Source organism: Gadus morhua, chromosome 11, assembly GCF_902167405.1.
Source record: "Gadus morhua chromosome 11, gadMor3.0, whole genome shotgun sequence".
NCBI classification, from domain to species: Eukaryota; Metazoa; Chordata; class Actinopteri; order Gadiformes; family Gadidae; genus Gadus; species Gadus morhua.
The window spans coordinates 9,115,562-9,130,339 of NC_044058.1; the positions used below are offsets into that span (position 1 = coordinate 9,115,562).

Genomic DNA, 14,778 nt, shown 5'->3' on the forward strand with positions numbered 1-14,778 from the left:
GGGGGGTTCAGGGGAGGCAGCGAGCAGGTTAGCTTTCACAAACTAAAAAGGTTTTTTACTGATTTGTTTCGGTTTTATGGACATTTAAACGTATTGATAAGCGGTAACTCAATTAAAATTAAATGAGAAAAACTGGGAATATAATTTTCTTGTTATGCAACAGCAATGACCTGAATTGTTAATGTAACAGCTTTTAGAAACAAAAGAAAAAGTAAATTTCCCAAAACAGAAAATTGGGGGGTTTTGGTTGTAAGGTATATTTCCATCCAAAGTATCTTTGAAACAATGTCTATTTTTGGAGTAAGATATTTTTTCTTGATATATTTCTTTTCATTTTTCTTCTTTAACATGTGAGAAATGAGCCGTTAAAGGTTAGACACTCCACTGTACTCGACCAATAGTCTATCCTGCCCCCATTTTAATAGTACAAAAACAGTACGGTTTAAAGTACAGTAGGGACTGTACTTTAACTGACCTGTCTTCAGACCCCAGAGCTCCTCCAGGGTAGTGACCCATCCTGTGTGTCCCCCCCGTCCTGTGTCCCCCCCCCCCCCCCCACCAGGTGTCGGCCACCGACCCAGACCTGGACGCTGACCAGGCCGCCCTGCGCTACTCGCTCCACGGCCAAGGCGCCGGCACCGAGTTCACCATCGACGAGCGCACCGGCCGCATCTCAGCCCAGCGGCGGCTGGACCGAGAGGAGCGGCCCGCCTGGAGGTTCCTGGTCCTGGCCACCGACCAGCGCGGGACGGGGCTCACCGGCTTCGCCGACGTTCTCCTCGAGGTGCGCGACGTCAACGACAACGCGCCCTTCTTCCCCTGCCCGGCGCCCGCCTCGGACGGCTGCTTCGTCGGGCACGTGGCGGAGAACTCGCCCGCCGACACCTCGGTCATGGAGATGCGCGCCACCGACCCGGACGACCCCAAGGAGGGCCGCAACGCCGTGCTCAGCTACCGCATCATCCAGAACATCCGCAACGAGATCAACCTCAACCTGTTCTCCATCAACCCCGCCACCGGCACCATCTTCACCGTGCTGCGCTCGCTGGACCGCGAGGCGGACGACCGCTACCTGGTGGTGGTGGAGGCCCGGGACGGCGGGGGGCTCACGGGCACGGGGACCGCCACCATCGTGGTCACGGACGTCAACGACCACCCGCCCGTCTTCACCCAGAGGATCTACACGGCTCAGGTGGGTCTACCTGGGGGTTTGTTTGGTCTCCAGTTTTTGGGATAATCTCCATTTATTCATACCGCTGATTTGATCTGATTCTGATTTCAGGTCAGTTCTGAGGGCAGACCGTTGTTAAGTGTTTTCTGACCTGCTTTGGTGTCAAACTTTCACTGCTTCATTGATTTTGCTCCACCATCATGGTTTAGTGCTATCAAATGCTGATTCATGCATTGAGAGCTGCAACCTCTTTGCCATTAATATACACAGTCAAAACTCATCAACCAAATATCAAACATCTTCAAGACAGAGGGTGCATTCCAAATGAAGGAACACCCTGAAATAAAACATTTGACAAAGGGAAACGTAGGACTAGTGCATGTAACATATGCGGTTACTTTCCCAGTAAAGATCATTGACATTTCTGTGGTTGGTAACTTCAGGTGGCTGAGGAGCTGGAGGTGAACAGCGAGGTCCTGGTGGTCTCCGCCACAGACGGAGACCAGGGGGAGAACGCCGTGGTCACCTTCAGCATCGTCAGCGGCGACGAGGACAGGAAGTTCTTTGTGGAGACGGACAAGGTCAACCGGCGCGGCGTCATCCGGCTCAAAAAGAAGATCGACTTCGAGAAGCCCCTGGAGAGGACCTTCAACCTGACGCTGAAGGTGGAGGACGCCGACTTCTTCAGCCTGGCCTACTGCCTGGTGCAGGTGGAGGACTCCAACGACCACCCCCCCGTGTTCTTCCCCCAGTTCTACGAGGCGCCCCCCATGTCCGAGGACGTCCCGGTGGGCACCATCGTGGCCCAGGTCTCCGCCTCGGACTCGGACTCGGGACAGAACGGCCGCTTCTCCTACACCATCGCCCAGGACTCTGACCCCTATGGCCAGTTCATGGTGGACCAGTCCGGCTGGGTGGTGGTGGCCGCCCCCCTGGACCGGGAGAGGGTCTCGCAGCACCGGCTGGTGGTGCTCGCCACCGACACGGGCAGCCCCCAGCTCACGGGCACCGCCATCGTCACGGCGACGGTGCTGGACGTCAACGACAACGGGCCGGAGTTCGAGGCGGCGTACCGGCCCGTGGTGTGGGAGAACGCCGCGGCGCCGCAGACGTTGCGCATGAACGACACGTCGCTGCTGCTCCACGCCGTGGACCGCGACGCCCCGGCCAACGGCGGGCCCTTCGCCATCCGCCTGCTCATGCTGACGTCGGACGCCGCCAACTTCAACCTGACGGACCTGCGCAACGGCAGCGCCGCGCTGACCGCGCTCCGCACCTTCGACCGCGAGCGCCAGAAGGAGTACCGCCTCCCCATCCTGATGGTCGACAGCGGCACGCCGCCCATGAGCTCCACCAGCACGCTGACCGTCGTCATCGGCGACCGGAACGACCACCCCCACGCGCCGGGCCACACCGACTTCATCGTGTATACCTATGAGGGTACGTTCTGTTTCATCACGGACGCTTTGCGGTTGCAGTTTTTCCACTTCAACTTTGTTATATTGTCATAAAACAAAGCTGAAAGCAGCTCTTTGACACCGGCTCATATGTTAAAAGAAATCACTTATTTCACAAGTTCTATTTCCAACCCTTCTTCTCATACAGCAGCATCGCCTTTTTGTACGAAAAAAATATTTACAAAATGTGAACGAATTTGGATTTATACTGCCTTAATCAAAATAATCAAATTTCCTAATTAAGTTTTTGTCAGAATTCAAAGATCTAAGGGCCGCACCTCTCTCTGACCCACGTCTGAAGTGCCAAACGTTCAGAACGCCGTCCCCTAATGACGAGGTTAAGTATAGTGGTCCCCGCGCGGCGGCGCGGCCACAGCCCCGCTGAGCTCCTTTAAGGCAGCCTTCTCTCTGTGGTGAACAGACCCACTCCCTCTCCCGCCGTGACGTTGTGTTGTTGGAGTTAGCTGCGCGCGTCAGGGCGGTTAGCCTCTGTCGGCGGCGCTGGCTGCCTAGGACGCGGTCTTGTCACACTTGACTGCGCCCGTCCTCCGGCAGCACACTCACATCACTTATTTAGCGCTGCCTGCCATCTGTCAGCGCGCCGTCACTCGCTGGAGAAACCCAGGCCTTTTTTTTTTGTCTTCTACTCCTTCTTCTTCTGCTCTCTGTTTTAAGCGGCGTCCCCCTTCTCGATGAGAGGACGTTAACCTGCTAACAGGAAGCCACGGCGTAACTTAAGAGAACAATTAGGACACCGGCTTAGCCGCGGAGAACCGACGGGCTCATTAACAGGAGATGTATTTTCCTATGAAACGTCTTATTTCACGGTTAACGAGATTATACAGCGCTCGGTTAGGGTTTTTTCTTTCTCAAAAGGGTAAAACCCTATGCCCCCCCTTCCCCCCTACCACCCCCTCCACTGCTCTGTCAAAACGTGTCCAATGTGCGCCAGAGAGCTGGCGCTCGCGGCCTTATCTCCCTAAATAGGTACTCCTATTCTCTGCCTCCTTCACCTCCCTCGCTCCCCTCTCCTCCCTCTGTCATTTCTTAGGCTCTTACTATTCTGCTCCTCTCCACTCAAATCTTTAGCTGTTCTCCTCGCATTCTGTCCTCTCTCTTTATCCCGTCACTCTTTCTCGCCATTCCTCCTCTTCTTCTCTTCTCTCTTCCCTTCTATCCATCTTTCCCATTTGCTTTTTGCTGTTTCTTCATTATTCTCTTCAGCACCTCCATCAGCCTCAATGATAATTTCGCTCATTCTGTGTTCTTATGTATGTGTGCCTGTATATGTGCTCATCCGTGTGTGTGTGTGTGTGTGTGTGTGTGTGTGTGTGTGTGTGTGTGTGTGTGTGTGCGCGTGCGCGTGCGCGTGCGCGTGCGCGTGCGCGTGTGCGTGCGCGTGCGCGTGTGCGTGTGTGTGTGTGTGTGTGTGTGCGCGTGTGTGCGCGCGTGCGTGTGTGCGCGCGTGTGTGTGTGTGTGTGTGCGTGTGTGTGTGTGTGTGTGTGCGTGCGTGCGTGTCCCACCACCAGGCATGCTCCCCGTGACAGCGCTGGGTAAGATCCAGTCCCCTGACCTGGACGACTGGAGCCAGAAGGAGTATCACCTGGAAGGACAACCGTCCAGGTACTTACACCTCCTCCTCCGCTGACGGCTATCAGCTGACCGCCATAACGTCTCTATATGGACTGACAACCCCCTGCCAACCCCCCGAAACACACATAGCGATAAGGATAGCCTGGGAGACAAAGAGCCAGAGCTAGTGAGAGAGAGAAAGGGAGCGAGAGAGAAGGAGGGAGATTTGTCAAGATATACGGTGAGATGGATCAATTGATAGTTTATCCCTTTGCCTCCCTCTCGATTCTCTCTCACTCTTGCGCTCTCCCTTGGATAGATAGATGCCAAGAAACAGACGCAGAGAGAAAGAAGGGTCCTTGTACGAGGCCAGAATGACAGCAAAGCAAACGGAAGGAAAATCTTTGAGGCACGGTAGGAATCTAAACAAGAGATTCTGATGCAACAGTGGGCATAGCTCTTACAAGAGAACAGAGTTGAACTGCTGGAGCCGGTGTCACTGCTGCCAACATTATAGACTAAAGTCCCTGTTCGTTTTAATTGGTACTTTGGTTTTCTAATAGATTTACACACATCTTAATCTCCTTTAGTGTGGAGCAAAGCACTACAAAAAAGAAGAAGACACGATTGTATTTTTGGTTCTATTGCCGTCGTTGCTTCCTCCGCAATGCACACAACACCTGGTCTTTGAGGTACTGCTCCAGATGAAAGTCTATATTTCATCACTTTGTTGACTCGTTGAAGCCAAAACGGCGAGCAACTATTTGCTGTCCTGGTGGTGCACATCTGACACCGAGAGAGAGAGAGAGAGAGAGAGAGAGAGAGAGAGAGAGAGAGAGAGAGAGAGAGGGAGAGGGAAAAAGGTGGCTTGTTGGCGGGATGGGAAGACTCATGATAAAGTGTATATGTGCGGAGAGAAGACTGGCAGTAACGTTGCCACTGTGAGGCAGGGAAGAAAGGCTTCACAAAGTGGTGAAAGACGAGCAGTGCGAAGACACCGTGTGAGACGTCAGGGAGAGGGTTATTAATAGTTAATAAGCTGAATATTCCCAGGCAGGCGCAGTAAGGGAGCGCTAGTTTTGTTGTGATGAGGTTGGGCTTCACACAGACACCTTGAACACTGGATCAAATTAAGCGCTGTGACTCCCACCTCGAACACACACGTGAACGCGTGCACACACGCACACACACGTCCCTCGGATGCACAACACCTGGGAGGATGGAGGGAGTCCTAGGAGGAGGGGGAGGGAGTGGAGAAGAAGAAGAAAAATAACTTTTTTCGTCAAGCTCTCCCTGTCTTTCACCACAGAGGCTGCGGTACTGTTTGGAAGGCAGAATTCTGTGGTAATGCGCATACATGCTGAGGATCACAGCACACCAGACATGTGATATTAATGTATTATGTAGGCAGACTTCTGCTGCCAAGGAAAGAAAGAATAGGGAACCACCATCGGAGGCTGTTGTCATTGCTCCAACATTTACCACCGAGCTCTTCAAGGGCTTGTCATCCAAAACATTTTAGGATGAGAGTTCCCAACGTCTAGCCGGGGGGGGGTTGAGGTCTGATGACGCCATCCAACCAATCACGAAGAAGCATGAAAACGGCTTGGCCTGAATCTTTTTACAATCCGCAAAACTTCGTCTCACAGGATGATGAGCTTTCGTTTCCATCACTTAAATGTTGTGACAATCATCCTTACTATTTACTATTACTTTTAAACTAGTGTGAGATATACGTCCTCACTGAGCAGGTAGGGGTCGGTTAAGGACGCCTATAGGGAGACTGCAGATATCCCTTTGACTGGGAGCCACACACTGGTGGCTCGCCTGCCTGCCGCCCTTACCCCCGGAGCAGCTGGACCAATATCATTCACTCACCACACCAAGGGATCAAGGACGCTGGTCTGGTTGGAGTTTGGCACCGGGGCGGTGTCAGTGGAGGACTAGGTCGGGGTTGCGGTCACCCCCGACCCGAAAGGAGGGGGGGGTGAGGTCACACCGCATGGCCGGTGGCGACTTTTATCGGATTGGGTGGGGTCGATGGGGGCAAGAGACCGGATATGACGCGGTGAACGGGCTCATGATGGACACTAGTGTTGATCCTCTTGTTCTGGGGTCAGTCCAAGCAGGCCGTGCTGTAATTGAATCGATTGATCCAATGGGTTTGTCCCAATGTAGAACAGAGAGCTTGGCACCAGAACCCACATTCACATCTGATGAGCAGCCTTATTAAGCCTTGTTCATTTGACAATTGATGATGTAATATGTATATGTTGGTATTGCAACGATTCCCACTATTTTCTCCCCTATTGTTTTTACATAAACGTATTGATGCTATCTAATTTACTTTATCTTGTATCGTTGCTGCTATGTTGAGGTGTATGGCTGTTTTAATCTTGTGTACTTGTACAATAAGACGTAATACAAGTAATTCTTATCTGATTTTGATCACTCACATCACACATCTGTGGCTATGCCTATAATCCCATAAGCGTTCTTCCCACGTGTCAGATTAAGCCTTAACCTCTTCATCTCTCATCCCTTTTCCTTTCCTTAACCTCTTGTCTCCTCTCCTTCACTGTCCTCCACTCTCCTAATCTCCTCTCTCCTTTCCCCTCCTGTGTACCCTCCAGGTTGTTCAGTCTGAACCAGCACTCGGGCCAGCTTAGCATCAAGGATGGGGCCCCGCCCGGCTCCTACGACCTGCAGGTGCGGGTGTCGGACCAGACCTGGCCCGACGTGGTCTCCAGTGCCCGGGTCCTGGTGTCCCCGCTCCCAGAGGACGCCCTGCACAACGCCGGCTCCCTGTGTCTGTCCAGTGAGTCACATTATCATGAGTTACATGTTAATCATATGCACCGGATGTTGTTCAACTATGTTAAAGTTTGTGCACACTTTATCGAGTTGTAGGCAGTGGCCAGGAATCAAGCTCAGGGATGCTTCTCTTGATCCATCCTTCTACTGAACGACAATAGAGATCCTGTATTCTTTCTACGTTCAACGCGAGAGAAAAGTTAAATACGTTACAGTTTCCATTTTTCGCACTTTCCGGCTTTTCCTCCAGAAGTGCTGAATATTTCTCCAATTCTAAAACGTATAAAAAAATGTCACACACACACTCACAAAACCGCCCCCTAATTTCCCTCAGAAGCTGATTGTGTGACAGGGTTGCCACGGAAACCCTGCTTGACATCTATGTGATGTCAAGTGTCCCACAGCGCCGCGGGCCAGGCTTTTGTTGCCTGTGACTAGTCTCCTGGGAGGGATGCTGATTGGCTGGCAGCTCCCTCAGGTGCCTCGCTCACCAGAGACCCACCTGTCTAACCTCGCCTCTCAGCAAGGCATGATGGGAAATAAATAACCCATCTCCAGAGTCTTTATCGTCTCCACTTGTCTCCTGCTCTCTTCCCTTCCAATTCTTTTTTTCAAGCTTTTCTTCTCATCTTTTTGGGTCTTACTCTTTCCCTCTTCCTCTCTCTCTGCCTTACTTCTCCATCTCATGTCAACCGTCGCAAACAGGGTGTGTTGTTCCTCTAATGCTTCTGTTCATCGGTTAGCAACATCTAAAGCAGCTTGCGCTGTATCACTGTCAGATAAATGTCGCCAAGAAGCAGGTAGGGGGCATCTTGCTCAAGGATGCCTGCCTAGAAGCCTGTGGACATCTGTCTTCAAAACCAAAACCTTTTGACTGTGGTTAACAACCTAGAAGCTAGACTAGCCTGCCCCTAGCTTCATATCAGGTTATTTCGTTAATACATGCTGACATTTCTCATTTTGATAGTGCCTTTTTTTTAAGATTCGGATTTTGAATCATTTCTATTTCTGCATAGATGGTGCAGCTGTGATGCAGTCCTAATAAAATAATCAACCGCACCTTCTCTGCTCCCCCCCTCTCCTCCTTCTCTTCTCCCCCCTCTCCTCCCTCTCTTCTCCCTACCCCTCTCCTCCCTTTCTTCTCCCTCCCTCCCTCCCTCCCTCCCGCCCTCTCTTCTTCCTCCCTCTCTCCTCCCGCCCTCTCCCCCCCTCCCTCTCTCATCCCTTCCTCTCTCCCTCCTTCACTCTCTCCACCCATCCACCCTCTCCTCCCTCCCTCTCCCCTCCCTCTCCTCCTCCTCCCCCTGCCCTCCCCCAGACCTGACAAAGGAGGACTTTTTCAGCACCCCTGGGGGTGGAGACGGCAGGAACCAGGAGAGCGGGTTCACCAGGCTGGGTCGGGTGCTGGCTGAGCTCCTCCAGACGGACCCTGAGAAGGTGCAGGTGTTCTCGGTGAGCGACGCAGGCCGGCGAGGGGAGAAGGAGCTCAACGTGTGGTTCGCCGCCCACGGGTCGCCCTACTACAAGGCCGAGAAGCTCCACGGATATGTGGCCGCGGGCCGGGCCGAGGTAAGGGGGGGGAACCAGTTAGCCAATCGAATGACTTCTGAGATGTCTTTGTATTTCTATGGTAATTTATGCAGATGCATGACATATACTCAACGTTGAAGTAACTACAACAAATTTACTACCAAAGTAAGGTTAGTAAGGTTATAGTTAAAAAGGGGAGTTATTAAAAGAAAATATGAAGGATCAGAATGGGAATAATAGAACCATTTTTTATTATTATTTATTTTATTTATTTATATTTGTGTAATCAGTAGAAGTCAAGTACATAGTAGGAGTTAAGTGAGATATGCTATAAATACAACTGCTGCAGGTGCTATAGCAAGAATAGGGCTCTGAGGATCATGGGGTTTGAATCCAGAACCTTCCGTCTGGGAGCCAGGTGATGATTTGTGTTAATGTGAAGATAAATACTACAAAACTAGTAGCATTTGTCGTAGAAGTAGTACTTATGTTTGCCAGTCTTAAGGGATACTGACTTGACAGTGGCCAGTTCAGATCATAAGACGAGTGATTTGAAGAACTGCTGCCTCACCTGCTGGGTGGAACACAGCCAACTAATGCCTGCTAAATGCTCCTTGAGAGCTACGCCCCTGCTGAGAGAAACAGGCTATTAGTGATAGTTAACACATAATGTACCTAATTAAAGGCTAAATATAGCGCCCTAGCAAACACACATACACACACACACATGCAGACACATAGCGGTAAACATCGAGTGATTTGAGGCACTTAAATCATTTCGATTAGCATAGTGGCTAGTGACCCCAAGCTAATGCTTATGAAGGGGACATTACGGACGCATAACAAATCAAATGGAAAGGTAGAAAGAATGAGAGAGACGGCTTTTATTATTTAGAATTTCCCCAAATGGACCATTAACATTCACACAGATCCAGATCAGTGCACACTAGCAGGCAAATAAACACATAAACACACACACACAAACAAACACACAAGTGCACACGCACGCACAAAAACACACGTACACACACACACACACACACAAATACAATCACAAGCACACACAGTATTAGTGAGCCGTTCCATTGCCACACAAGGTCACATTGACATTTAAATTACCAAATCTCTCGCTCCTCTAACCTTTTCTCTCTCTCTGTCTCTCTTCTCTCTCTCTCTCTATCCTCTGTCTTTCTCTCTCTCCCTCTCTCTTTCCTCTCTCTCTCTCTCTCTCTCTCTCTCTCTCTCTCTCTCTCTCTCTCTCTCTCTCTCTCTCTCTCTCTCTCTCTCTCTCTCCCACTGCAGCTGGAGGCTGCTCTTGGCGTGACCATCTCCCAGGTGGGCGTGGACGACTGTCCCTACACCGACTGCAGCCAATCGGATGGCTGCAGCACGGTGGTGTCCTTTAGCCCCGTCGCCGTGGAGCTGAGCTCCGGCAACACCACCCTGGTGTCGGTAGCCGCCTCCACCGAGGCCAGGTGTGGGTGCGGCGGACGGGAGAGACCCCACCTGTCCTGCTCCTCCTACCCAGCCAAACCCTGCCTCAACGGGGGCACCTGCCAGGACAGTGACCTGGGCTACAGGTGAGCTCTATCCTGGTCCCCTCCGACCTGCATCGTCTCCTTGTTGTTTCCGTTCATTTCATTAGGTCAGTTTGACCTCTATGGTATGTTATTACCCACACCTTGTGCACAACCTATAGATACTTACAAAACAGCTGTTTACATCAACACCCCCTGGGCTATTCCCTGATGCCATGATCCTGAGCTTCCATTACCACACTGCCCCCTACCGTGGCGGATGTCCAATTTCACATCATCCCAATTAAAATATGTATACACAATATAATTGTAATAAGAAGAGGAAGAATAACAATAATAGCAATAATAATAATAATTTCTCTTATGCGAGTCTGTGAGAAGGGGAAAGGTTTCACCTTCTCACAGGTATAAAGAATGATTATATCAAGAATGATTTCCATTGAATACAGCTGCTGTATTCCTTCATTAGCAGATATTTAGGTCTACTCTACGACTCTACTCTACTCTATTCTATCTGAGTTGGATCGTGGGTTCGTGACTCCGCTCCATTCGATCAGGTTTTAGCTGGACAGCATTGCCCGAGCTTGGGCCAGCAGGAGTTGCTGGCAGGGGATGATGTCTTCAGTGCTTATTGACGTTAGCATCCCCCTGCTAGCCTACAGCTGGTGTGGGTCCCAAGTTGTTAGCATCAGATGCGTCAGCTGGTGGATTTGAAAAGAGAGAAATTGGGAGCTCCAATTTGTACCACGCTTAGATACCCGTCTAAATCTGTCAGCTATTTTGGAACGTTTTTAGATGCAAGGAAAGACGCCTTCTGGTGAAGATTGGCCCTCAGGGAACTCCTTTCTGGCTCTAAATTGCTATCTTTGAAATGTCACATCACTTTACAATTAAGGATATTTGTGATGGCTGCCTCTGAATTAGCCTTGGAGCATAATTCTGCTTCTCTCTTCTTTGTTAATCCCTCTGTATTTTGGCGTCTTTGTACTATTCTGATCTTGTCTGGCTTACTGCTAGTCTTTTTATTTATTTTAAACACTTTCAGCACTGCTTAAATCAAAAGCCTCACAAAATACAACATACCAATATTGGAGTCTCTCAATCTCTCTTCCTCCCACTCCCTCTTTGTTCTCTCTCTCTCTCGCTCTCTCTCTCTCTCTCTCTCTCTCTCTCTCTCTCTCTCTCTCTCGCTCTCTCTCGCTCTCTCTCTCTCTCTCTCTCTCTCTATCTCTCTCTCTCTCTCTCCAGGTGTAAGTGTCCTCCTATGTACGACGGCCCAGAGTGCCAGCAGACCAAGCACACCTTTGGGGGGCAGGGCTATGCCTGGTTTCCTCCCATCAGGCCTTGCTTCCAGAGCCACGTCTCCCTGGAGTTCCTGGCCCAGTCAGCCAATGGGCTGCTCCTATACAACGGCCCACTAGGCGCCGCCCACCCGGGGGAGCCAGAGGACTTCATTGCTATAGGTCAGTTGTGTGTCAAAACGTCAGTTGTGGTAAAAGTAACTCCCGCTGAATGTATTATAATGCAGAGATTGTTCACTTTAAGTGAACAGTAGCAGCAACATTAGATGATACACTTAAAGGTTGGGTACGGAATTCGCTTTTTTGGCCATTTTTGCAGAATTACTTGAAATCCTTATCATAACCCACTTACAGCCACTGAGTTAGAAGTACTGACATGAAAATTGAACAAGTCAATCATCTGTGGAACGGGCAGGGCTCGAAAAACTCCAGCCAATGATTTCCAGAGCCACCGAGTTGCATTGGACAGTAAGTACGTCAATCAAACGGTCGTACTGCACTCCCCCTCCCCCCTCCCCCGCGCCCCGCGCGTGACCTCTTTGTGCAGTACTCGTGACCCAGAGCAAGCTCCTGTTTGTTGTTATCCTGCGGTAGCTACTGGAACTAGTTAATCCACATTTGGACCTAGCAGTAGAAGACAATTTCCATGGCAGACAAGACGCCACCATCCCCATGTTGTTTTTTTAATGTTGCCATGTTGTTTAACGAAAACCTACGCTAGCCTGGCTCGCTCTCGCGCATCTGTGTTCGCGTTCGTGCATGATTGCGCGTCCTGGTACTTGGTATGGGTGGAGTCAGAGTCAGCGTTGAAGGAGAGGGGGTAGGACCATTTGAGTTGTGTATTTTCAAAATCTGCTGGCGTTTCGCAAATCCCATACCCAACCTTTAAGTCTTGTTGGTCTTTGGGCTTCTCTCGTCAGTCGTGTGAGTAAAAACACAACACACACGTTAGAGGTGGCTTCCACTGTTGCTAGGAAACTCTGTGTTGTTAAAGGTTAAGATTTTTTTAACTTTTATCAAATTGAACGATTTAGAAAACACTGTTATCTCAAGCTCCTGTAGGTAGTGATGTTATGGTTTGCGTCGTGGGATCGGGGCGTGTGTCGAGTACCTCGGCTCCTCGCCCCAGCGAAGCTCCGTATCGAGTAGGATTCACATAGGCGAAATGACGTAGCGTGTGACGTTCGAGGCTTCATCTCGGGCTGTTCCACGATATGGGTTCACAATTGGCACATCATTTACAAAAAGAAGACACTACCCAGTTCCAAGATCACTTTAATGCCTGTTGAATTAATCATTAACTCATTCTCAGTCAGTTTTATTATTACAATTATTAGTAGGCTGCTGTAGGCCTAGTTAATAAGACATTCTATTTTGCCCGGGATGACTACTTAAAATCTTCGCCGAATGATTTATTTTCTACCATGAGCTCAGGAGATATTTATGAACGGCACCCTCACAAGTATCACTGAAATGACTTTAATTCTCAAATGTTTTGATGTTGTACGAAGCAAACATCACATTTTGGGCTGGGGTCACAGGAAACTCCTTCTTTCATCATAATTTCATTCACCACTAGGTGTCCCTAGCGTACTCATTAGAAGCCTCGAGGTCAAACCACTTTGGTGGTTCATCTGGCTGCGAGGCTTTGACGCCTCATCATGAGGCATCATCTTGGCTCCACTACCTGTAGGTTCACAGACGCCTACACGTATACAGACTGCAGGCATTGGGGATCAAACCCAGACCCGTTCGGCCTATCCCCTAGACTCCCCTTTCCCACATGCCATTCTCTGAAGAGCCAACACTTTTTCAGTCCGTGGGACATAATGTGTTGTAAAGCAGAGGGGAAGTCTGCCTTCCTATCAGAGTCCCGAGCCGGAGCCCAGTCTTAACGGATTAGCCTGGACGTGGCCTCTGAGAGGGCCTTGCATAATGGCTTTGTTAGCACTTCCTGCCGTTAAGTTATGTCATTATCGAGTTGTGGCTGCAGAGATGAGGAAAATCAAATACAGCCTCAACATTGATCACTGAGGAGCATTTATCCACAACATGTTCAATACTAGTCCCCCGTGTTGATTGGGTATGACCAGCACACACACAGAAACCCACAGACACAGGAACACATGCACATGAACATGCATGCACACACACACACACACACACACACACACACACACACACACACACACACACACACACACACACACACACACACACACAGACACACACACTTGAATGTACACTCACACACAGACACACACACACACACACACACACACACTCACACACACATCTCCAGAAATACACACACATACAGAAACAAACAGAAATACAGAAAAACGTGTCCACACACACACGCACACACTTACACTTATATAAACATAGAGAATACACACTCATACAGAAACTTACACATAAACATGCACACGCATATACACACAAATACACACACACTCACCATGACATACAGTGGCTGAAGAACCATTCAGAAGGGAGAAAACTGCTGACAGCAAAGGCTATAACCGTCACACATGCTAGATTTTATAAGCATGCTGCATGCATGCACACGAACACACACACACACGCACTTACACACAGTGGAAATGTCAAGGTCAAAGGTCCCTATGTGGCTTCGATCCATTATGGTTTTGTTGTATTCACATTTTGTTCCAGACCTTGTTTCTCATTAATATCTGATGTTTATTTATTGCTTCAGTTAATTCCTACCGTTTTTATCTCAGCTACGAGGCACTAAATCCTCCCTCTGTCTCCCTCTGTCCCCCTGTCTCTCCCTCTCTCTCTCACTCCCCCTCTCAATTCAATAAGAATTTGAAGGACGTTATTGGCTTTGGCAATGTACATTGACATTGCCAAAGCACATACAAATTAAAAAATCATGCAATGAAATGTTTAATAGTCAAAAACAAAAGCAATAAAACCTTGAAAATGTATGCGGGAAGTACTTAACTAAGACTGCACCTCCTTCTCCCTCTCTCTGTCTCCTTGTCCCTCTCCCAGAGCTGAGGAACGGGGTCCCCACTCTCAGTATAAACCACGGTTCAGGAACCCTGACTCTCCAGCTCCCCCTGCAGGCCAGTATCACGGACCGCCGCTGGCATCGCCTCGACGTCCTCAGTGACGGAAAGGTAGGGCCGAGGGTTAGGGTGGAGGGGTCGCTGGATGGATGGATGGATGGATGGATGGATGGACGAAAAGTTGGGTGGATGACGTATGGAAGAATTGAGAAATGGATGGAGAGATGGATGGATTAATGGATGAATGAATGAATGGAAGGATGGGTGGTTGGATGGATGGATTGGTAGATGGATCAATGCCATTGCATATTGGTGCAATGGCCATTGCTATCCATCTTGTTCCAACTGGTGGTAAC

At 49.7% G+C, this 14,778-nt stretch overlaps 1 protein-coding gene across 1 annotated transcript in view; it reads left to right on the top strand.

The window, feature by feature from the left end:
- si:dkey-22o22.2 (neural-cadherin) overlaps positions 1–14,778 on the top strand; it is a 114,585-nt gene that overhangs the window by 89,237 nt on the left and 10,570 nt on the right. The window contains exons 18-25 of the mRNA XM_030371237.1: positions 563–1,192; positions 1,615–2,611; positions 4,159–4,252; positions 6,835–7,019; positions 8,334–8,584; positions 9,848–10,125; positions 11,332–11,546; positions 14,406–14,533. Of these exons, the coding sequence (XP_030227097.1) occupies positions 563–1,192; positions 1,615–2,611; positions 4,159–4,252; positions 6,835–7,019; positions 8,334–8,584; positions 9,848–10,125; positions 11,332–11,546; positions 14,406–14,533 (2,778 nt within the window). The remainder of the gene's footprint in view (positions 1–562; positions 1,193–1,614; positions 2,612–4,158; positions 4,253–6,834; positions 7,020–8,333; positions 8,585–9,847; positions 10,126–11,331; positions 11,547–14,405; positions 14,534–14,778) is intronic.